The 21,389-nt window shown below is 45.4% G+C and overlaps 4 protein-coding genes across 8 annotated transcripts; 2 read left to right on the top strand and 2 right to left on the bottom strand.

Annotated features, from left to right (window-relative positions):
- The first annotated feature begins 667 nt into the window (after positions 1–667).
- LOC147187674 (opsin-5-like) lies at positions 668–3,640 on the top strand. The gene is made up of 4 exons (XM_086101013.1): positions 668–983; positions 1,847–2,140; positions 2,238–2,566; positions 3,111–3,640. The coding sequence occupies exons 1-4, from the start codon at positions 827–829 to the stop codon at positions 3,432–3,434; spliced, it is 1,104 nt and encodes a 367-aa protein (XP_085957139.1). The 5' UTR covers positions 668–826; the 3' UTR covers positions 3,435–3,640.
- LOC147187673 (methylmalonyl-CoA mutase, mitochondrial-like) lies at positions 3,630–9,803 on the bottom strand. 2 transcript variants are annotated; one of them, XM_086101009.1, is made up of 13 exons: positions 9,715–9,803; positions 8,643–9,065; positions 7,899–8,266; positions 7,564–7,721; positions 6,690–6,861; positions 6,333–6,581; positions 5,974–6,085; positions 5,780–5,895; positions 5,292–5,407; positions 5,056–5,187; positions 4,830–4,977; positions 4,548–4,715; positions 3,630–3,990 (listed from the first exon to the last, which is right to left on the bottom strand). In XM_086101009.1, exons 2-13 carry the CDS (start codon positions 9,016–9,018, stop codon positions 3,862–3,864), a joined length of 2,244 nt encoding a protein of 747 aa, XP_085957135.1. In that variant the 5' UTR covers positions 9,019–9,065; positions 9,715–9,803; the 3' UTR covers positions 3,630–3,861. The 2 variants fall into 2 exon arrangements, with proteins under 2 accessions (XP_085957135.1, XP_085957136.1); XM_086101010.1 differs by having other exon boundaries at positions 8,643–9,050; positions 9,715–9,789.
- A 254-nt stretch (positions 9,804–10,057) lies between these two features.
- On the bottom strand, positions 10,058–16,125 carry LOC147187672 (peptidyl-prolyl cis-trans isomerase FKBP1B). The gene is made up of 4 exons (XM_086100452.1): positions 15,931–16,125; positions 15,159–15,206; positions 11,238–11,350; positions 10,058–10,632 (listed from the first exon to the last, which is right to left on the bottom strand). Exons 1-4 carry the CDS (start codon positions 15,965–15,967, stop codon positions 10,504–10,506), a joined length of 327 nt encoding a protein of 108 aa, XP_085956578.1. The 5' UTR covers positions 15,968–16,125; the 3' UTR covers positions 10,058–10,503.
- Positions 16,126–16,360: 235 nt separating this feature from the next.
- LOC147187671 (WD repeat and coiled-coil-containing protein-like) lies at positions 16,361–21,117 on the top strand. 4 transcript variants are annotated; one of them, XM_086100451.1, is made up of 5 exons: positions 16,361–17,300; positions 18,007–18,180; positions 18,282–20,104; positions 20,295–20,415; positions 20,865–21,117. In XM_086100451.1, exons 3-5 carry the CDS (start codon positions 18,284–18,286, stop codon positions 21,068–21,070), a joined length of 2,148 nt encoding a protein of 715 aa, XP_085956577.1. In that variant the 5' UTR covers positions 16,361–17,300; positions 18,007–18,180; positions 18,282–18,283; the 3' UTR covers positions 21,071–21,117. The 4 variants fall into 4 exon arrangements, with proteins under 4 accessions (XP_085956577.1, XP_085956575.1, XP_085956576.1 ...); XM_086100449.1 differs by lacking the exon at positions 18,007–18,180; XM_086100450.1 differs by lacking the exon at positions 16,361–17,300 and having other exon boundaries at positions 17,314–18,180.
- Positions 21,118–21,389: the final 272 nt, after the last annotated feature.

The raw sequence follows: 21,389 nt of genomic DNA, 5'->3' as shown, positions 1-21,389 counted from the left end.
CTCAAATCAATCAAATAAATGTGAAATCAAGAATTTACTGCTGCTAATCACATTTTCCAGTTCATTTTCACTGATACCACACAACCCCGATGACCTCCAGACACGTTCGATCAAGAAATCGGCTAAATAGAACGTCTGACAAAATGAAGTCAGCCAAAAGATTGCAAAACGCTCCAACAAAAAGCCATGAGCCAAAAAAAAGTCGAGAGCAGATGAAAACTCCTCAATTGCTTGTTTTTCCATCCTGAGGCAGCTCTCTGGTTTTCACATTGGTTACACTTCACTGGTGTCCGATAGGATCCACGTGCCTCGTAAATTATCAGGGCCTCAATCATGAAACTGCACCTTCAAAGAAAGTGAACCGTTTTCAACACTTGAGGTGGGTCAATAATTTGGAAAAACATGACCACAACTGTGGACTGAGATTTTGGCTTGACGCCAGTGGCTTGTAATGCTCAAATCTGAAACTGAGGCATTCAGTGCTCGTCAGGTAAGATGACGGCTGTTCCAATACTTTTGGAGAGCAGTGTAGTTGTTTTTATCCTTGTTTGGCGGTAATTTTCCCCATTTTATTTTCTTAGAATTTCTCAATTTTGCTGCCAAAACTGGGATTTGATGGGTTTTTTTAAACTTCCGTTAACAGACTTTACTTTCTTGACCAGGAATACACGTTGGCATCATTTCACCTTTTTTTTTTTAAGTTCATACATTTTATCTTTGGCATTTTTTGTATGGTCACTTGAGTGACATCACGAGTTCACGGTCTCCATGGCGACGCGTGCTGCATTCAGGCTGCAGTGGGGAAGGTAGCTGGAAAGCATCACATATGGACGTGACAGCATCGCACGACAGATGCGCATCTTTATCTTCGTCTTCTACCGCCAACATGGATTCTTCTCCAACGCCGCCCACGTATGACCACTATCGCTCCACGCTATCGCCCAGCATGGACATCGGCGCCGGCACGTACCTGCTGTTTATAAGTAAGTTATTTTTTTGGGGTTTTTTTCCCAGATTTTGACACTTTTATTTGTGGCTTGTTTATGATCTTCAACTCATTCCGACTAAATTAACCAATCAACTGATGCAGTCTTGGGAGGTTTTGCAGAAAGCATCAGCCAAATACTCCTAGCAGATTGCATTTGTATATTGATGAAGTGTATTAAAAAGCCCCCGGGGTGGGCATAATGAAAGAATAATGGACATGCAAAAAATGTAAAAGGCAGCTTTGGAATTTCCTATCTGATGTTGGTTAACGGCAGTTGTTTAAAAGGGAATAAAAAGGGGCAGGTGTCTGGTGGTGATGATAAAATGCAGTTTGAGGCTTCTGTGGCGACATTATCTGTCAAAAATGTACTCTGTTATAAGTATTACAATTCACGTTAAGACAGGAAGAACCCGTTCGTGTGTCTGGTTTAGGAGATTGCCTCTGCAATCTTGCTGCGCAATTCATGGAGCGCGTTGCAGAAGGAGGAAATGCAAAGAGATGAATCGAAGCACGCGCAATGCGATTTATCATTCATGTCCAAATTTGCATCTTCAATTGCTTGAAATTTTAGCGAAAACATTTTGAACACTCATCAACTCCCCGTCGATAAAATAGTATCATGTCTCTCTTTTCATCACATGATATCCTGATGAAAATGAAAGACAACAAAACTGAAACAAGGAGCAAAAAGATATGGCGTCAACGTACACAACTTTTTTTGCTTCATGTGGATGACAAATCTTTTCATGACTTGGTCCCAAAACCGATTCTCAAAGCTTCTTTATCCAGAATGTGAAGTTAACTACTGGTCGACTCGAATAAAGAGATTTAACGTTTTTCTTTTTTATGTGCTCGCAGCCGTGTTCTCCATTGCGGGCAACCTGCTGGTTCTGGTGATGGCTTTCAATCGTTCTTCTCGCATGAAACCTCCTGAGCTCCTGAGCGTCAACTTGGCGGTGACGGATCTCGGGGCGGCGGTCACCATGTACCCTCTGGCCGTGGCCTCGGCCTGGAGCCATCGCTTCCTTGGGGGGGACGCCGGCTGCCTCTACTACGGCCTGGTCGGCTTCTTCTTTGGCGTGGCCAGCATCATGAACCTCATGCTCTTGGCCATCGTGCGCTTTGTGGTCTCCCTGGACCTGCAGTCGCCCAGTAAGTAGCCAGAGCTTTCAAAACACTCGTTCATCCTTTTATTTGAGTTTGAGCGACTAAGACGGTATCAATTGTTGATGGATGTGATGTTATCCAGAAGACAAGGTGAGCTGGTGTCAGATGAAGCTTCTGTGTTCGTGGGCTTGGTTGTACGCCCTGCTCTGGGCTCTACTGCCCATCCTGGGCTGGGGCCGCTACGGTCCTGAGCCATTCGGACTGTCCTGTTCACTGGCCTGGGGCGAACTGAGACACGGGGACTCCTCCTTTGTGGTGGCCATGTTCTCCTTCAACTTGGCTCTGCCGGCAACCGTGATTGTGTGCTGCTACTTCGGCATCGCCATCAAACTCTACGTCACCTACAGGAAGTCAGTGGGACATGGGCGACGCGTATCCAACGTACTCAAGCTGCACCGCAGGCTGCTCACGGTCAGTTTTGTCCAGATTGGTTCATACATTGGGTACCTTTGTTTGCATCGGTAGCTATTCAGCACACGTTCGACAAGCGGTTAGCTAGATAACTATGCCTGGCTATATCCCGAAGATGCCGATTTAGAACGCCTCGTTGTCAGCCAGGAGGGCATTCATCACTGTGAGAATGGTGAAAAGAATAATAAAAGCCTCACTTGACAACCAGGGTAGAGAGAACTGCTAAGCGCAGAGCGCCGCATTGTCGCGGCATGTAAAAGTCCTGTGGGGATCACAAGAGGCTTCAAGTGGAAACATGTTCAAGGCTCACGTTTGCAGGCTTTTGTTGCAGGTTGTTGTAACGGTGTTTGATTGACAGTTCAGTGGAACGTGGTTCCAGCACATTCAATGGACACGCCCACAGCAATCAACACTGTTTACACTTCAAGTTTCGAAATCCTCAACTTAAATTTGGGCTTTGGAAAAACTTGGAAATGAAGGTCAAACTGTATCATGCTGACTTCTACGCTTGTATAACACTCGGGGCCCTCGTCCTGTGCTGCAGATGGCGGTGGTGATCAGTGTGAGCTTCATCATGTGCTGGTCTCCATACAGCATGGTGAGCTTGTGGTCCACCCTGGGGCCCGGCAGCCCCATCTCACCTCAACTGAGCCTGCTGCCCTGCATGTTTGCCAAGAGCTCCACGGCCTGCAACCCCATCATCTACTACATTTTCAGCCAGAGCTTCAAGCGCGAGGTCAAGAAACTGGTGCAGTGCCGGCCCGGATGTTGTGGCGGCAAGGACGGCGGGGGTGCCAGGAGAGGAGGCGAAGGAGGGGGAAAGTCCTTACTGGGTTCCAAAGTTGCCACGGCTAGCACGGTGGTTTGAAGGGAAACTAAGAACTGGACCAAGGTGGCGCCTGCGGCGGCTTGTGTTCAGAGGGGAGAACCAGAGCACAAGCGGTTCTTTTTATGACATCTCAAGTGAGCCAGAAAACAAAGCATTTTACATTTTGGCGATGTAGATAGGGTTGCCAGCTAATCACAAGGCACACATTGACAAACAACAATTCACGCTAAGAGGTTCAGTTGACACAGCAAATGCTTCTGAAGCATTTAATTCATAAAAATATACACAATATACAAATATGAATGATCCAGAGTGATGTCAAGATACTTGGTAAGGCAAATGACAAACATGCTTCTAGTTACGATCATGATTATCGCCAACATTTGACAGTGGATAACATTTTTGTCAAAATGTCTTGAAAATGGCAAGCGGAATACGTTGCCTTTCTAATGTAAAAAGCTGGCCGTTATATGGCTTGTCGGATGTTCTTCAGGCTCTTGTGAATGTTGTCCACCACATCCACGGCGGCCTGCGGGATTCTGGTGCCCGGCCCAAAGATGGCGCTCACGCCGCTCTGGTACAAGAAGTCGTAGTCCTGCGTTTTAAAAAGGGTGCCCATGTTAATATTTGCATTCATTTCCTTTTTTTTTTTTGGTAATTTATAAATCACAATCATTGAATTTACTTTAAACTTTTATTTTATTTCCACTTTTTTATTCCAAATTTGTTTCAATTTCATCTTAATTTTAAATGTACTTTCTAGTTGAATTACAACTTGAATGAAACAATTTTATTCCAGCTTTGACAGATAGGCATGCTAATTCAAATTTAAATGAAATTAAATAATTTAACATGTCTAAGGCTAATATTTTTTAATATTAAATCAACCGCAATATTTATTTGAAATTGAATTTTTACATTTTATCTTCAGTTTAAATTCAATTTAATTTCAACTGTGAAAAAAATGCTATTTTAACTTATTATTAGAACTTCCCTGACATTTCTTTTGCTTTCTAATAACCAGCACTTAATGGTGGGAGAAGTTTGATTGACCTTGGTTTCATTTTTGTTTTTACACCACACAAACTTAGCATTGAAACAGCCGTGTGCAGACTTTCTATATCAACTGTACGTAGCCACGCTGGCCATTACCTGTGGTGGGATGACGCCCCCGCAGATGACCAGGATGTCGGGTCGCCCCATCTTGCGGAGCTCTTTGACAAGCTCGGGCACTAAAGTCTTGTGGCCGGCAGCCAACGTGCTGACGCCCACGCAGTGTACATCTGCGTCCACCGCCTGCTGGGCCACCTCCACCGGCGTCTGGTGGACAGCGCCGCAAGTACAGTTGTCGGTCACATGCAATGTGGTACCTACCTTTGTTTTTTGCAGGGACCGATCGATAAATTGGCTGATTACAAAAACCCAGATCCAAACCTGAAAGAGTGGCCCGATATCCACGTCAAATCCAAGGTCGGCGAACCCGGTGGCGATCACCTTGGCGCCTCGGTCGTGGCCATCCTGGCCCATCTTGGCCACCAGGAGACGAGGGTTCCGCCCTTCCTGGTTCTTAAAATCCGCCACTCTGTGATCATGATTGTGGGATCAACATTCTCTTGTGATAAATGAATATATGCTTGTGAATATTCTCCGTGTGCAGTACCTTCTGAGAGCCCCAGTGATTTCTTTATGCTCGCCATACTCGCTGCGGTACGCGCCGCTCACCATGCGGCTGCTGGCCTTGTGCTCACCAAACACTTTCTTCATGGCGTCCGTGATTTCACCCACAGAACATCTGCACTCAACAAGGGGGGGAGGGGACAACTCGACATCTTAAACTAACAACAGGCTGTACGAGATTATTGCATGGTCTTATTTGTTCAAATCCTAAATACAAACCTGGCACGTGCTGCCTCTACAGCTAAAGCCAGCAGGTTTCCCTCTCGAGTGCGGGCACACTCCTCGATGGCAGCCAGACATTTGTGGGCGGCATCCATGTCGCGAGTCTCCCGTACCTGTCACGTATATTGTATTTATTTTAATAACAATTACGTTGTTTTTAAAATAATATTGTAATATATTTGAGCTTATCTTTACCTTGCTATTAAAGTTGAGAATGGTAAAATAAATAATGTTCCATTGTTGTTTAGAACCTTGCCTTTATTGTTTTAATAATATCTAGTTGTATTTTTTTATATCATTAATACTATTATTATTTCATGACTCTGAATTATGGATTTTATTTTAACCCCCAAACATTTAACAAAACTAAAAAGAATCATATTTGTGCCCTTTAAAAGGCCCTAAAGTTAGTCTCTATTAAAATACTAACAATAATAATAACCTCAGAACAATGTCAAATGCACTTTATTTGACTTTGTTCTTACGTTCTTCAACTTTTCAATCTGTTTCTGTCGGACCAGGGTGTTGTCGATGGCCAGCACCTCCACCGTCTCCTCCTTCTCCAAGCGGTACTTGTTCACCCCGACGATGACCTCTGACCCTGTCCAAATGTCATCAGTTGAAAAGATGGAGGCTTGACTGGAATATGGAAACATTGATGATGCGAGCGTTGGCGTACGTGAATCGATACGGGCCTGTCTGCGTGCTGCGCATTCCTCGATGCGGAGCTTGGGAATGCCCTCAGCAACTGCCCGGGCCATGCCCCCCATCTCTTCGATCTCCTGGATAAACTGAAAGAAAAAAAAAAAAGAAGCAATGTCTTACTTATAGTCTCGACTCAGTCGTGGTAGCGAATAGCCAAGCCAGTAGACCTAGAGAAAGTCCATTTGATTTGAGCATTTTCCTCCTATTTGAATCAAAATCTGCAAAGGATTGTCATTTTTAATGAGATTTGTAATGTACAATATAATTTGTTAACGAATTATAGAGCTTCGAGATATGATGACTTGTCTGTACTGCCTCGTGTTTCCAACGCACCTTCAAGGCAGTGTTGTAGAGATCGTCGGTGAGAGACTCCATCATGTGCGAGCCCCCCCACGGGTCGGCCACCTTGGGGATGCCCGACTCCTCCTGGATGATGATCTGCGTGTTGCGAGCGATCCGGGCGCTCTTCACGGTGGGCAGACCCAGGGCCTCATCAAAGGAGTTGGTGTGGAGCGACTGCGTGCCTCCGAAAACGGCCGCCATGGCCTCAATGACCGTGCGGATCACGTTGTTGTACGGGTCCTGGGAACAGTCCTTTTGTAAGGCGTGGCCTGAATGGGAATTTAACTTCTAATGGATATTTAGCATCAGCTTTTGTAAAATATGCGCGACTCATGGCAAGCGACTTACTTGCTCCGTGAGAGACCAACCAGACGTTTGGCAGTGAGTGCGTAGGAGGAGGGACTTGGCGTTTTGAGGCTGGAACTTTTCCCGCAGTAACGTGGACCACAGCTTCCTGGCCGCCCGCAGCTTGCCGATTTCCATGTAGAAGTTCATGCCGATGCCCCAGAAGAACGACAATCTGCACATGTACAAATACATGGGTACAGATACATGTGCATAAATACAGCATAAGTGATAGATGGTATACATTATAGAGGTTAAAAACAATGTAAGTTTTAATTAAAATGCTAAAAATAAATGACGCAAAATATTAAGTTTGACGAAGGAAAATAAATATTTTAAAATTGCAAAACTGACGAACTAACTAAAACAAAGGAACATTTGGTTGATTGTGTGTCCCTGGAGGACCCTCTAAAAATGAAATGGCCCTTGATAAGAAAAAGGTTCACTGAACCTGCAGTAAATATTTTTTTTGAAGAAGATAAAGTCAAAGTCTTTCAAGTATACCGGGTAGTCTATTGAGAACAAGTTGTCTATTGTTAGAGGTTGCGAATGGCATGTCTGGCTTGAGTTGCCTGCTGAAAGGAGAAAATGGCTTTTGTGAGAAAGCCTTTCATTGGACGAGACATCTGTGAAAAGACCGCATTTGCCGCAGCGTCGCTTGACCCTCATGTCGATGTACCATTGTTGCAATTATTCAATGGTGGTGACAGAGCACACTTGGGAACGAAAGCAATTTCAAGAGATAGAATTGTAACATGTGTTGGGAGCATCACCTCTGCACTGGGACGTACCACTGCAGCTGTGCGGCAAGTTGCCAACGACAGTGAACGTAAAATGACTTCTGACCCGTAAAAATTGCGCTGCGCCATTATTTCACCTGGGAGCAAACTTGTCGATGGTCAAGCCAGCTTTGAGTCCGGTGCGACAGTACTCCAGCCCGTTGGCGATAGTGTAGGCCACTTCCAAGATGGCGTCGGCACCCGCCTCCTGAAGATGGTAGCCGCTGATGGAGATGGAGTTGAACTTGGGCATGTGCTTGGAAAATAACAAACCATTAGCATAGACACCAGTTGGGTTACAAAGAATTACTTTGGAATTGTGAAGTGGTATACAGTAATCCCTCGTTTGTCGTGATTAATGTGTAGAATTTGTAACAGTAAACAAAAATGCAAAATGCATTCGTCACGATACACAAGGGTTGACTGTGCTTACCTGAGATGTGTACGCAAAGATGTCGGCGATGGCGTGCATGGAAGGTTCCGGTGGGAAAATGTAGGTATTCCGCACCATGAACTCCTTCAAAATGTCATTCTGGATGGTTCCGGTGAGCTTGGCCTTGGGCACACCCTGCTCCTCGCCCGTCACTATGAACATGGCGAGCACTGGGATGACGGCTCCGTTCATGGTCATGGACACGGACATCTTCTCCAGCGGGATGCCATCAAAGAGCATCTTCATATCCTCCACCGTGTCGATGGCCACACCCGCCATGCCAACGTCGCCGTGCACCCGCGGGTTGTCCGAGTCATAACCGCGGTGCGTGGGGAGATCGAAGGCTACCGACAGGCCCTGCTGCCCCGCTGAGATTCACAAGGGAAAACATGAAAATGAACATACTGGGATTTGCTCACAAAATCTTTTACATATAATTAGTAACTTTAATATTTTTTTGATCCTGACAAAGTCGTGCTCCACACTTCAACCCATTTATCAATATTATAGTGGAAATTAGTGGGATGAATATTTACTTTGCAAATCAATTTAGTGTTCCCCCTCAATCTTCTACTTGCACCCCTAAAATGTCACGTTTTGAAATGTTCCTATTTTGATCTTTTTTTTTCAAAGTAAATCTCACACTTCAATTGTTCAGCCCAACCCTTTTCTGCTAAAAAAAAAATTCATGGACAACACCTTTTGTCACACCCGCATTAATGTTTGACCTCGGGTCTGCCCTACCTTTGATGTTATCCTTGTAAAATTTGTTGCTCTCTTCCACGGTACTGAATCCCGCATACTGCCTGATGGTCCAGGGTCTGCTGGTGTACATGGTGGGATAGGGCCCCCTAGTGTAGGGAAACACCCCTGGTAACTCGTCCGCACTCGCATCCGAACCAGCCTTGGTGTACACCGGCTTGATGTCGATGCCCTCGGGCGTGTGCCATATCAGGTCCTCCGGGTTCTTCCCCTTCAGCTGCTTCTTGGCCAAGGCAGCCCACTGGGGGTGAAGCTCCACCTGGTACCGACGCGGGGCCGAGGTGTGGATCCCACAGGTGTGGAGTGGCATCCGGGCCAAGAGCCGGGCGGTGGTGCACGCTCTGTGTGCCGTTAGCATGGTTACCCTGGGCTCACACGCGCATGGATGACCTGAGGGAGGTAAACCTGAGGGTGAAATAGTAGCATGTTTGTTTATTTTTTGTAGAACAATCCTTTTCTGTAACAACAGGTGCCACTTTAGGAATAGTTTTTTTCATTTTCCTAAAAAAAGATATTCATTTGTAATATCTATCTAGATTCTTTTTTGTACATGTCATGCTCATCCTAAGTTTCTCATTTGAACACGTAAGCATGTGTCGTTAAGTAATAAATGGCCTGTTTTTGAACATTATATTTTCTTTTTGGTTCTTGACTTCTATAAGCAATGTGACTAAGCATTTCCCAAGGTGACAAGAGTTGAAAATAATTAATATAATAGACTATAAACGCCATATTAGCATTATGAGCTAAAAGCTAGTCGAAAAGGTTATACAGTAATATCTCAGATACAATAATACAGCTAAACGATAATGAACACGTTAACCGGGACATGAACGTAATCATGTTCATTCGTGACAAAGGGGACAATGTTAAGTTTGAGTCAGTAAATTTAATTTTTAAAAATGAGAGATAAAAAGTTAAGCTAGATGCAGCGGCTACGAAGCTAACGGTGGCCAACCGATGTTTTTGACAAGTCGCGTCGACAAAATGGAGCATTTATTCGTGTCGTGCATTTTATGGCACAATCTTTGTATATATTTTAACATTTTCTGACCTTGTTTATTCTTGTGGTCCTTAAAGGTTGACAAAAAGTGTGCGTGCGTCCATCCAATGGACTCTCATGACTTAGGTCATTAGCCAATGAAAGAGACGGTGAGTGTCTGAACTAAAAGCGGAAGTAACTAAACAACGTTTCCGCTCCGGCGGCCATATTGGTACGGTATAATACAAATTCGAGCTGAAACTCGTAAAGATGCTGATACTGTACCATTTTAGAACTTTAAGGTTATTAATAAAACATACAGTATATAAAGTAAATATTTGTTAAATGTGTTGTTTGATATGTCAAATAGGATTTTAAAAAATATTCTTCTCAGGCAAATATTTAACAGGACACATTGTAGTTAACATGCCATTTTTATTACAGAACAGAGTTGGTCAACAAAATGGTAAGCAGCAACGGTTCTGTACGCCATGAGACCAGGTCGACAAGAGAAAACGCACGTGCAGTAAATGCTTTTTATTTGGGGGGGGGGGGGTAGTTACAAATACATAGCTAACTCGGCAACATTTTCATGAGCATTCAGTAGGACAAACCCTGATTAAAGTGCCGATGCAGTCAGGTCAGTAGCTTGTGTACGCGTTATGTTTATGTAGAAAATAATCAGTCAAGATGCAGGGAGTTTTGTCATGTGCTTATACTCAGTTGCTAATACTGTAAGGCAGTGAGTGTTTTGATTGCAAAATAGTATGAGTTAAGATGCATTTAAAGAGTAAATGGAACAAGAATGGGATGGCGGTGGGAGGGGAGTCAGCGCATCGAGCAGGTCCCTGTAAAAATGTTTCACTCCAGTTTGAGGAGCTCAACATCAAAAACGAGTGTGGCATTGGGAGGGATGACGCCGGGATGGCCCGTGAGGCCGTAGGCGACATCCGGTGTGCAGGTGAGCTTCACTCTCTGGCCCAGGCTCATCTGGGGACAACAAAAATGTATTTTAAAATTGTCAGTCAGCATGTGTTGGTCCAAGCTTGTGTTTCTGTATATGCAACATGTTAATGGGCATTCTAACGAGCGGTCTGACTGTCCAATCATTGAGCGCCTTTTTGTGATACACAGTCACGAAAATGTCTGCTCGACATGTTGATCGGGTTAATTCGCAAGAAGCAAAAAAGATGATTTCCGTGTGACACAATTTACATAAAAGCAAATGGAAATATTGCAAAATCATTATTTCTCTAGCATTTTAGCAATTCCTTTAAAAAAATCTACTGTACTGTATTTAAACTTTGAAAACTGCCTTCTTCTTACTGTGCAGCAGAGGGGGCTGCTGCATTAAACCCAAATTCAGCTCATATCAAATTCCATGAAATCCTCCCTTCTGTTAATGATTTAAGAACACAGTGCTCTTGTTATTCATTATGCTCCCATACAGTCAACCGACCACTGTGGGGTTTGTTTTGATTGACAAGAGGCAAGTACCCCTGAAATAAAACCAATCTACGCTTACATCTGGAGTGGCTGGTGCAAGGAGCGTGTTTACAAAAAATATAATTTAAATATTCAGTTTGTTTTCTGACCTGAGCCACGCCTTCTTCCCAGCCTTTGATCACCTCGTTGCGTCCAATCTTGAATTTAAAGGGCTTGTTTCTGTCTCGGGATGAGTCAAACTTTTTGCCGTTCTGCAGCATACCTGTCAAAAAGACAAAATCATCAGTTTTGGCTGTGATTTTCTAACGGGGCCTTTTTTAGGATTTAGTTGGACAATCTGAAGCGTGACAGTGAGTGCGGGGTAGGTGGGATGTCTTTACAGGATCTTGCGTGGGTTTCAATTCTCCCAAATGCGCAAAGGCAGACTATGAATCAGGAAGCAGGTGGCCTGGTTTATTGGATTATTTTTAAAGTTAACAACTAGGGCGTCCCTTGTCAGCATGTCGAGGGAGAAAAGAAAAAAAAAGTAAAAACCCAAATGGGATGAAAATGTCAGATACTGATTCTAACCATTGTTCTGTCAATGTTGTTTTACATCGTTTGCAAACATTAAAGGTAAGAAGACTTTCCAAAGGCTAAGATTTAAATAGACAAAATGTAATTGTATTTAATTTGACAGTAAACTTCAACTGGGACTGGCAGTAAACCGCTTAAAGCCTCTTCTGGTTACGACCCCTTAATTTATGTGAGCCTGTGTTCACTCGGCGAGTGTGAATAGTTGGGGGTCTAAAGACGTTGTGTGAACGTCACACTTTAACGCCATAGCTGTGTCGCCTCTCCGCTTTCACCGGCCGTCTAAATTTAGCGGACAAGGAAGTCACCAAGTCCAAGCAACAGCGGGCCAACACCTGCCATGGCGCATCCGTGTGTAAAACCTAACAGGGATGCCCATATTTTGCTTGACTTTACGGGTGTTATTAATTACAGTAGGCTAAAACTAAATGATTGTGCATGTAATTTTATTCCACTATTATTACATATTTTCGATGTATTCTCTGCTGGCAGCTGGAATGTAACTCGCATGATGTCAATCCAAATTCTGCATTATTATTATTATTATTGCTACTATAGTATTATTTTTTATGCAGTCGCTACCGCTATCAGCTCTGGGTGCACGGGCGGGGTGGTAGTTCTCATCCCTTCCGGATCCTGACGCTGCCCGTTATGACTCTCAAGAGAAAACTCCAACCTCTTTGGCTGCGTCGGCACAAAAAAGGAGAAAAAAAAAAGCTGAAGCGCTAACCGAGGGCGGGGTTATTTTTACTCCGCCATATCCTGTCGCGCAGTCATCTCACCCACCCGCCCCTCACCCGTCTGCCTCCCCCACACAGTCTCGAGAAGCTGCCAGCATGACACTCCCGCCTGCATTAAAAAGGGTGGATCAGAAAAAAAGCTGCATGTCAGGCTTCATGGCTGAGCTCCCACTGCAGTTTACACAAATGTCGCTTTGGGTGACTGGGAGGACTTCATACAACAATGGTGGGAAAACTGCAGCCTGTGGTCCGTATAAAGCCCGCAAGATCATTGCATCCAATTGTGAAAACCAAACGAGGTGGTGCAGTGAACACGATGGACAAGATGTCTCTGCACACCGCATCAAGATGAGCGCTTGTGGGCCCTCTCGTCTGCATGGAAAGCAATCTATTTTGCATAGATGCCTGCTTAACTCAATTCCCACTTAATTCCCATGATGCTCATGGAATGTTTTCAATTTAGAAAATCCCGCATCTTAGCTCCCCACAGAAATGTACTGGAAGCAATCCAGGCATTTAGCATCCATTTTCCACCCACTGAATCGCTTTTTGTACCTGATGTTATGATCAGTGAGCGAATCATGTGAATAATAACAACAGATTAGTTTGCACTCTTGAACTCAAAACTCCATGTACGAGCCTGAGCAGCTTTTCTTAAAAATGTCAACCACATGACCGCTCGCTCGCCATATTTAGGAATCTCTGCCACCCGCCCGAGTCATGAGAGGGTCAGCTGCGTGCCATGTAAGCGAGTGTCTGCTGTGTGTGCGTGTCTGCGTGGTTAGAATCCCAATGTGAGGATCACAAATAGCCACGTCCAGTGTTCCCATTGAAGTTGGGATGAAGTGAGCAGATTGGAATGTGACGTTTGCTTCGACTGAAAAAAAAAAGCCACAACAAAATACTTTATGTAACAAATAGCCTCTTTATCTTTGCTTCTATTTAGCCAGCAGGAAGCCTCGGAGCGCTGAGCATCCCAAATCTATGGCTAACCGCTATCACCAGACTTCCTCCTCACTGGTATCTCAATTTGATCTCTGCCCTTATAAAACAAAATAAGGGCCAGGCATTAACCCAGAGAGGCGGCATGGACGCTTACACGTAACTACCATTTTGTGTGTGTGTGTGTTTTTTTTTTTTTTTGGTCAAGATATCAAACTTCACCACAGTGCTCCACCCACACACAATGATGATGACAAATATTTCTCACAATTTATCATTGTCCATCTGTCCAGTGTATGCGAGTCAAATTTGGTAACCAGGTAACAATCACACTAAATCTCTTGGCCAAGTTTGTCTTTGAAGGACCTCATGAGTTAGCCAAACTGACCTTAAAACGAAACATTTTCACACTAAATGTGGTTAAAAAAGTGAAGTTGCTCAAGTCCTTATCCCACTGAGCTGCGAACAATTACCACTGATTTCAAAGGTAGCGACTGTTGCATTCTTGCCGGGGTTCGTTCAAGGTCGCAAATGTTTCAGGGGGGTATTTTCAACTATGAAACTTGCCATCTCGTAATTTTTCGCAGGTTAGCAGTCTACCATCTGTCTTGAATCGGTGGCAACACTAACCCTCAAATGGTCACTTCAAACAAAAATGGCTGACTTCCTGTGTGCGTGTTCCAAACATGGCTCCTTCAAACGTTTTGTCTGTCAACTTGTGATGGACATGCCAACCCAATTTGACACTGCTCAGTGAATCCGGCTTCAGGGGGCCGAGTTTTGAAAGATCGGCCAGAGTTTTCATGCCAGCCATTTCCCTTTCGCAGAGTCGAGAACAGGTTTATCGATCTATGGGGTTTGTCTGGCTGAATTGGAGCCAGCAGCTAGCAGCAGGATGATTTAATGAGTCAAAATTGGGGCGGACATGCAGAGTGAGAGAACGCGGAGGATGTGAGTGACGCACACCAATGGAGGCATGCAGTCAGTAGGGAGGGAGGCGGACATGGGGGTGTTGAGACCTTGTTTGGGAGGAATGCAGCAATGACACGAATGGCATTTTTTCTCCTTCTTTGGCTGTTAGATCATCATACGGGGTTAAATCATTAGTTCTTGTTAAAGTTACATAATAGTTCAGAGCATCTCAACACGGCTACGTCTGTTTATGACAAAACCCGCGGCACAGTGGCGAGGCAGTGTTTTAATAGCCGCATCATAAACCTGCTGATCTGCAGATGGGACTGATAGCAAACCAGCATTGCTTTTTGTTTTGTTTACTTTCTGTCTGACCTACTTGTCTGCGCCGAACAAGCGCCCAAGGCACACGCTAACCCAAATGTGTTTCCCCCGTGTCACAGCGGTGCAGTTCACAAAAAAATGGTCTGTCTGAACAAAAAAGAAAGGATAGCGTGAAGTATAGACATGCTGGACGGCCAATTGAGGCCAGCATGGGACAGTATTGGGCTACATCGCCTTGAGACCACACTCCACCGGCTACCGGTCGATCGCGATCGACTGGTTGGGCACCGCTGCACTTGAAGGAGCCTGTATACCACATACCATGTAAGTAAATGTGGTATACATTAAATTGGAAGACCATGGGACAAACTGGAGCAGCAGGACATAACATGGTTAAAAAAAAATACGATCACGTGAGACCATAGTAGGCAAGCATAGGACAATAAGTGAACAGATGGGATAACAAAAGACCGCATGGGACAAGATGTGACAGTACTTGGGCAACATAAGACCGTGCAGGACAACATGAAAGGGCATAGGACAATACAAGACACTGTACAAAAATTATGACTTACTCACCTATGTAATGAACCACACACGTCTGACCCTTCTTTGGAAATGTGCTTCCTAGGGGACACAAATACATTACACTCAAAAAAATTGCAGTTCAACTTTTGCACACGCTGTATCACATATTTTTAATACTCTTTAAAAGCATTCACCGAACAAACGGACCGGACTATTAACACTTGCACATTCGTAACAGTATTTTCTAATATGTGCGAAACTCTTCAATTAGACATGTGCACCTTTAGTGTAGTACCGCATTGTGCCACAACATGACACAATCTTTTTTAGAATTATATTTTAATTTAAGATGAAGAGTGACTGTATTATTAGCAATACAGTAAGACTAACAGGGGCCTCCAGAAGGTTTTCACATTTTGCCACCCAGCTCAACAACACACCTACACAATCACCAGAGGAATCAGCACAACAAATTGAACTGAAGAGTAAAATCCTGCATGATGCACAAACTAATTCATTCTTTACATTCTATTTTAATTATGATGTTACTCTCTTTCAGTACAATATTGTAGTACAGTTTCCTATTTAAATAGAACACGTTACACTATTTTTTGTTGCGTTTATTTTTTTTAGGAAGGCTGGAACAAATTAACTGAGTTTTCGTTCATTTCGACGGGGGAGGATGATTTGAAATGTTGAACGTTGCTCACACGAGTAACGACGATAGAATGCACAAATAATATAATTAAGACATAATAATAAAAAGATAATAGTTTCGGCACCGGGGAGAGAACTACCTAGCCCCTTCGGAGAAGCAACTTACCATCACCGGGAGATATTGTCTCGACTTCCACGCCCATGGTTCTGCGATACGTCGTCGAATTTTAGACGTGGAACATAAGTCCTTACCAGGCGAGCGTTTCCCCGTATGGCCGCTACCGTTACTCCTCGGTGTCCGCCGAAGGACAGCATGCAGTCGTCACCCGACCGCTGCCGAGAGCCTCCCAGCCAAGATATGGGGAAAGCGAGCAAGCGGATTTTTGGACTTCCACTAGTGGTGGGCTATCACAAGATGGCGGCGCCACACTGCGGCGATGGGGAGTATTTTCTAGGCAGAGCAGTAGTTGCTTGTTGTTGATTTATGGGTGCTGTTTAAGATCAAATGTGAACAGCGGCATGTACAACAGGTCTCTGTTGGCGCTTACCGTTGAAATCCGAAAGCATAGTCCACTTAAAAACGAGGAAATACGTTCGAAATGATCCCGAATTGCATTTAAACAGCGTTTCCCATAATACACCTCTCAGAGTGGTGGCCGTAAATTACTTCCGTGTAAGGCGCCAACAACAGTCGGCAAATATGAAAATATTTTAAATTTTAATTATATTGCATATGTGCTATAAAATGTTTGTGTATACTGAGGATGTTCAATGTTAAATTTGACTTAGGGTGGTCAGATTCAATAGTTATGTGTACTATATATCTATATCAGGGCGGCCCGGTAGTCCAGTGGTTAGCACGTCGGCTTCACAGTGCAGGGGTACCGGGTTCGATTCCAGCTCCGGCCTCCCTGTGTGGAGTTTGCATGTTCTCCCCGGGCCTGCGTGGGTTTTCTCCGGGTGCTCCGGTTTCCTCCCACATTCCAAAAACATGCATGTCAGGCTGATTGGACGCTCTAGAATTGTCCCTAGGTGTGAGTGTGGGCGTGGATGGTTGTTCGTCTCTGTGTGCCCTGCGATTGGCTGGCAATTGATTCAGGGTGTCCGCCGCCTACTGCCCGGAGATGGCTGGGATAGGCTCCAGCACCCCCCGCGACCCTAGTGAGAATCAAGCGGTTCGGAAAATGGATGGATATATCTATATCTATACAGTCTCTCTTTCTCTCTGTCTCTCTCTCTGTAATAGAGACTGAGAATAAAAACAAAAATTTCCCATTTTATCTGAAACATTTATCAAACATTAATTCAAATGTCAGACAGGCTATGAATACATATGTATCTAAAGTTTAATTTGTACAATTATTCTGAGGACATTATCAAATAAAGTGCAGGAGTAACTCATAAATTCAACTACGTTTCCAATGATGCACTTCTCCGGACGGTGCCCAGGCATTACTTCCGGGTTAAGGACGAGTCAACATTGATGGTTTGGTGTTTCACCGCTAAAATGTGAAGTTACCCATGGCAGCATTCACTGTAAGTACTTCGCGAAACTTTACTCGACAAAATACGTGTTTTTTTCCCCCGAAAATACAGTGTGTGTATTTTTTCCCCCAGCCTGTTAAAGTCTTTCCTAGCTAAACATGGAGCCACGGCATGATAGTATGCTCACCCATGTGGCAAAATGTTAGCTGTGTAAATAATGTAAAAGCGACAACGATGGACTGAAAAGTGTATGAAAAGTTGTCCTTCATGATTTAACAAAACGTATTTTGCATCACTACACACTAGATTACAGTACTTGTTACATTAGATGATGGGTTGTCGTCCATTTAAAAAAAAATAAAATTATGATGGAAACTTTTCATTGGAATTAACAATAATAAACAAGGAATTTAGGATTGGCTGTTAACAGTGAACCTAAATATAGTTTAATAATTTATATCGTAATCTTGACTAAAAATGCAACATTTCATGCAAGTACGGTACCTTGACTTGAGTAGGCCTATTTACAAGTTTTCCAGGGTTACAAACTAAATCTAGTTTATGAGTGATCTTTGAGGAGTAATCACTCCTCTCGATTCTGTTTGGAGGTAGTCTCTATTTATGCCTTGGATTTATTTCCCACTACTCCCCACTGGAAGTTTCCATTCAGGAATATTTCCATAATTTCCCATTTTAACTTCACATGGAAATTTAAAGGAACGTTTTCCACCACCTTGATCCTACTTGTCTCCCTTAGCAATTCTGTTTGCGCCAGGATGACAAGATGTCTCATCCCCAATGTGTGATTAAGTGAGCGACGTCAGCGGCCTCGAGTCCTGAAAGGTCCCGAGAGTGTCGTGTTGAGGTCGTTGCGCTATAATCGGCTATTCGTGCTCGTCACAGCACGCCCGGCTCAGGAGAGCAGATTAAGGTGCCTAATTGGAAGGAAACCCAGGAGAGAACCTTTGCTGGTTACAATCTGCAAGGCGAGGACATCCCGGCCGCTCAGATTGTTTTGTCGCTTTCTCACAGAGATGGACCTGGGCAAGGCCAAGCTGCTACGGAGCGGCATCAACACGCTGCACCAGGCCATCCACCCAGTGCACGGGGTAGCATGGACCGACGGCAAGCAGGTGTGCCTGACGACGCTCTACTTCCAACGCGGCGAGACCAAGTTTGGCGACACAAATGTCATCGGGCAGTTCGAGCACGTCCTCGGGCTCTTCTGGGGCCCGCTGTGCTGCCCCGACTCACCCGCCTTGCTGGCCGTGCAGCACAAGAAGCATGTCAGCGTTTGGCAGCTGCAGCTGAGCGCCTTGGAGCATAACAAGCTGCTGTGCACACAGACCTGCGAAATGAGCGAGCCCTTCCCATTGCTCGCGCAAGGCTGCGTCTGGCACCCCAAACTGGACATTTTGGCCCTCCTGACCAAGCGGGACGCATCAGTGCTATTCTCGGTACGGGTGGACAACAGGAGGACCAAGGCGGATATTAAGGGAAGCGGGCTCATCCACTGTGCGTCTTGGACTAAAGACGGAACCCGTTTGGTGGTGGCGATCGGCACCGCGCTCCACTCCTACATTTGGAACGACATTCACAAAAGCCTCGTGGCTTGCTCCTTTTGCCCCATTTTTGACGTGGGGGGCTACATCTGTGCCACAGAGGCAACTGGAGACTCTCAGGTTGCCGTGGCGACAGAGCTGCCTTTGGAGAAGCTGTGTGGGTTGAACGCCGGCATGGCCTTCGAGGTGGACCCCTCTCGAGTCCAGACGCCAGAAATTGACTTCTCTCAGGATTCCAGACGGCTGTCATTTGACCTCGCGGAGAAGTCCCATACACCCACCTCGGGCCCCCTGGACCTCACCCACCTCCTGGCCAGGCACCGGCGCTCAGACCCCAGCCCACTTATTCACCTGCAGCGCAAGGACTCAGTAACGGGTTCCAGTCAGGACTCATCACACCTGGTGCTGATCACATACGAACGCAAGGTGGTCACCACACGCAAAGTCAGCATCCCCGGGATCCTAGTGCCGGATTTGGTGGCGTTCGACCCGCGTGCATCCACTGTGGCCGTGGCGTCCAACACTTGTAACATGGTGCTGGTGTACCGTATCACGGCATCGGCCATGCCCAACATCCAGCAGATCTCGCTGCAGGCCACAGACAGGCCCAAGGGCGTCTGTTTCCTCAGCGACAAAGTGCTGCTCATGATGGTCGGCCGGCAGAAGTCAATGGACCCCGCCTTCCTCCCGTCCTCCAACACAGAAAAGTATATCCTGCGCTTGGTGGCCAAAGACTTCGATGGAGAGGGTGCCCCCTCCCATCTCAACGTAGAGCCTCCTGCTAATTTGTCACGGATTAGGAGGCACTCGGAGCACCTGCCCAAGGATGACAGGGAGCAGCTGGGGATAAAGGACTTGGTTCTGCCCGGGAATGGAGTAGTACCCCGCTCACCCGGGAGTAGACGCAGGCTGGTGGAGGAGGTGAGGAGCCCCGAGTCCAGCTCTGCGGACTTCTCCGCCTCCTCGGAAAGAACCCCCTCCTGTGCCGTGGAGAACTTGGACGTCGGCCGTATGGCCAGCCTGGTGGTGGCCGGCCAGACTAGCAGGGACTCCAGCCGAGCTGGATCACCTCGGCCGGAGGTGGTACCGGAGCCAATGGTGGCCCCGCCAGGCGGATCCTCCTGGGAGCGGGCGCTGGAGCATCTAGTCTTCAACATGGAGCGGCTGTTCGCTCGCTTCGCAGATGTGCAGCAGTGCCTGGGCGAGATCCGAGAGTACGCCCAGAACGGCAAGAAGGTTGCGAGCTCATACCCGGCTGCTGCCGAGCCCCCTTACATCAATGTCACATGTCAGGTACGTTCACATAAGAAAACTGCCTTGGTGGACTTTGTACTTTTTACTGTTTTGTAATTTGCTGTAAAATGCATCAGAGAGCGTCTCTCTACTTTCCCACATGCAAGGGCATAACAGCAAATAAGTATACAATGGTGGCTTGACTTGACAAGCAGCACTTGACTTTTTGCCTACGTTTTGGATCCCACAGAAGCAGTTGTCCGAGAACGTGTTTATCGACGAACGGCGTCCAATGCTCCTGTGTGATGGCAAGTTGTGTCTACGCGCCCTCCAGGAGCTTTTCAACCTCACAGTCGTGGAGATGCTGCATGGTACATACATCGATTGAATCCCTATCAAACTCAGTCCCATGTTTTTCACCCCACTGAGCATTTACATTATCAAGAGTCCTATAGTATGTGTTGCATCAGTTTAGCTGTACCCTAAAATTGAATAATTAAAATCTATATGCTCTGTAAAGCGCTTTGTTACAGTTGGAGCTATTGTGAAGGTGCAATATAAACAAAGATTTACAGTATTTTACATCCAGTCAGATGGTCCATCTGTCTCTTTTATTTCAAAATTTGCCCAGCCTTGGTCTAAACCATGTAAACACATCCATGGTTGTCATGCAGTTGAGCTATAATTGGATGTGATTAGCGGCCGAGGTCAGATTAGACGCTTTCAAATGGAAGCAGCTTACTTTATTAGCATGTAACAGGCCTAAACCACAACGTGCTATTGAACATGCCGCCCGGTGGTTTTGTTCATGCTCTTTCAGGACCCCTGTGGATCGTCCTGATGGCCGACTCCGACGGCTTCGTGCCCCTGACGTTCAATCCCAGAGCTGAGCTCACCGTACGTAACGGCAAGCGCAAATCCACTGTCCGCAATCCTGGGAGCCCCGAGATCTCCTGCCCATCCAGTCCGGCTCCCTGCCACAACCCTACCAGCAGCACCACCACCACCACTGAGGCCTCCACATAGTTTATGGATTTAGACCACTTTGTTAATAAAGCAGTTTCAACAATTCACTTGCTGTTTCATTTTTTTGTTTTGGGGATAAAAACAAAAAGCCACAATTTCCTAGCATTCGTCAGATGCTGTGAAAATATGCCCCTACTGGCGATGAGAAGCATCTTACGTTTTTTGTTATTTGAACAAATTTTTTAATCTTGAACAAAATATCTTCCACATAAATACAAATGAAATATAAAAGTAACATGAATATGTGTATTTATAGATATATACGTGCCCTATTTAAACTGTGAACTCCTACCACGATTGACACCACCCCAAAATGTGT

Source organism: Hippocampus guttulatus, chromosome 20, assembly GCF_054856545.1.
Source record: "Hippocampus guttulatus isolate MCC_2025c chromosome 20, RoL_Hgut_1.0, whole genome shotgun sequence".
NCBI classification, from domain to species: Eukaryota; Metazoa; Chordata; class Actinopteri; order Syngnathiformes; family Syngnathidae; genus Hippocampus; species Hippocampus guttulatus.
Note: the sequence above shows the minus strand (reverse complement) of the source record. Positions and strands in the feature narration are given on the sequence as shown.

Coding starts and splice junctions, on each gene's coding strand:
- LOC147187673 (XM_086101009.1), bottom strand. CDS start 9,018: ATGCTAACGGCACACAGAGCGTGCACCACCGCCCGGCTCTTGGCCCGG. Junction 4,716..4,829: donor ATATCGGGCCACTCTTTCAG/GTTTGGATCTGG, acceptor GCTGTCCACCAG/ACGCCGGTGGAGGTGGCCCA. Junction 3,991..4,547: donor GGGGCGTCATCCCACCACAG/GTAATGGCCAGC, acceptor TTTAAAACGCAG/GACTACGACTTCTTGTACCA.
- LOC147187672 (XM_086100452.1), bottom strand. CDS start 15,967: ATGGGCGTGGAAGTCGAGACAATATCTCCCGGTGATG. Junction 15,207..15,930: donor GACAATATCTCCCGGTGATG/GTAAGTTGCTTC, acceptor TGTGTCCCCTAG/GAAGCACATTTCCAAAGAAG. Junction 11,351..15,158: donor GTGTGTGGTTCATTACATAG/GTGAGTAAGTCA, acceptor TCTTTTTGACAG/GTATGCTGCAGAACGGCAAA.
- LOC147187671 (XM_086100449.1), top strand. CDS start 18,284: ATGGACCTGGGCAAGGCCAAGCTGCTACGGAGCGGCATCAACACGCTG. Junction 20,105..20,294: donor ACATCAATGTCACATGTCAG/GTACGTTCACAT, acceptor TGGATCCCACAG/AAGCAGTTGTCCGAGAACGT. Junction 20,416..20,864: donor AGTCGTGGAGATGCTGCATG/GTACATACATCG, acceptor ATGCTCTTTCAG/GACCCCTGTGGATCGTCCTG.
- LOC147187674 (XM_086101013.1), top strand. CDS start 827: ATGGACGTGACAGCATCGCACGACAGATGCGCATCTTTATCTTCGTCT. Junction 984..1,846: donor CACGTACCTGCTGTTTATAA/GTAAGTTATTTT, acceptor ATGTGCTCGCAG/CCGTGTTCTCCATTGCGGGC. Junction 2,567..3,110: donor TGCACCGCAGGCTGCTCACG/GTCAGTTTTGTC, acceptor CCTGTGCTGCAG/ATGGCGGTGGTGATCAGTGT.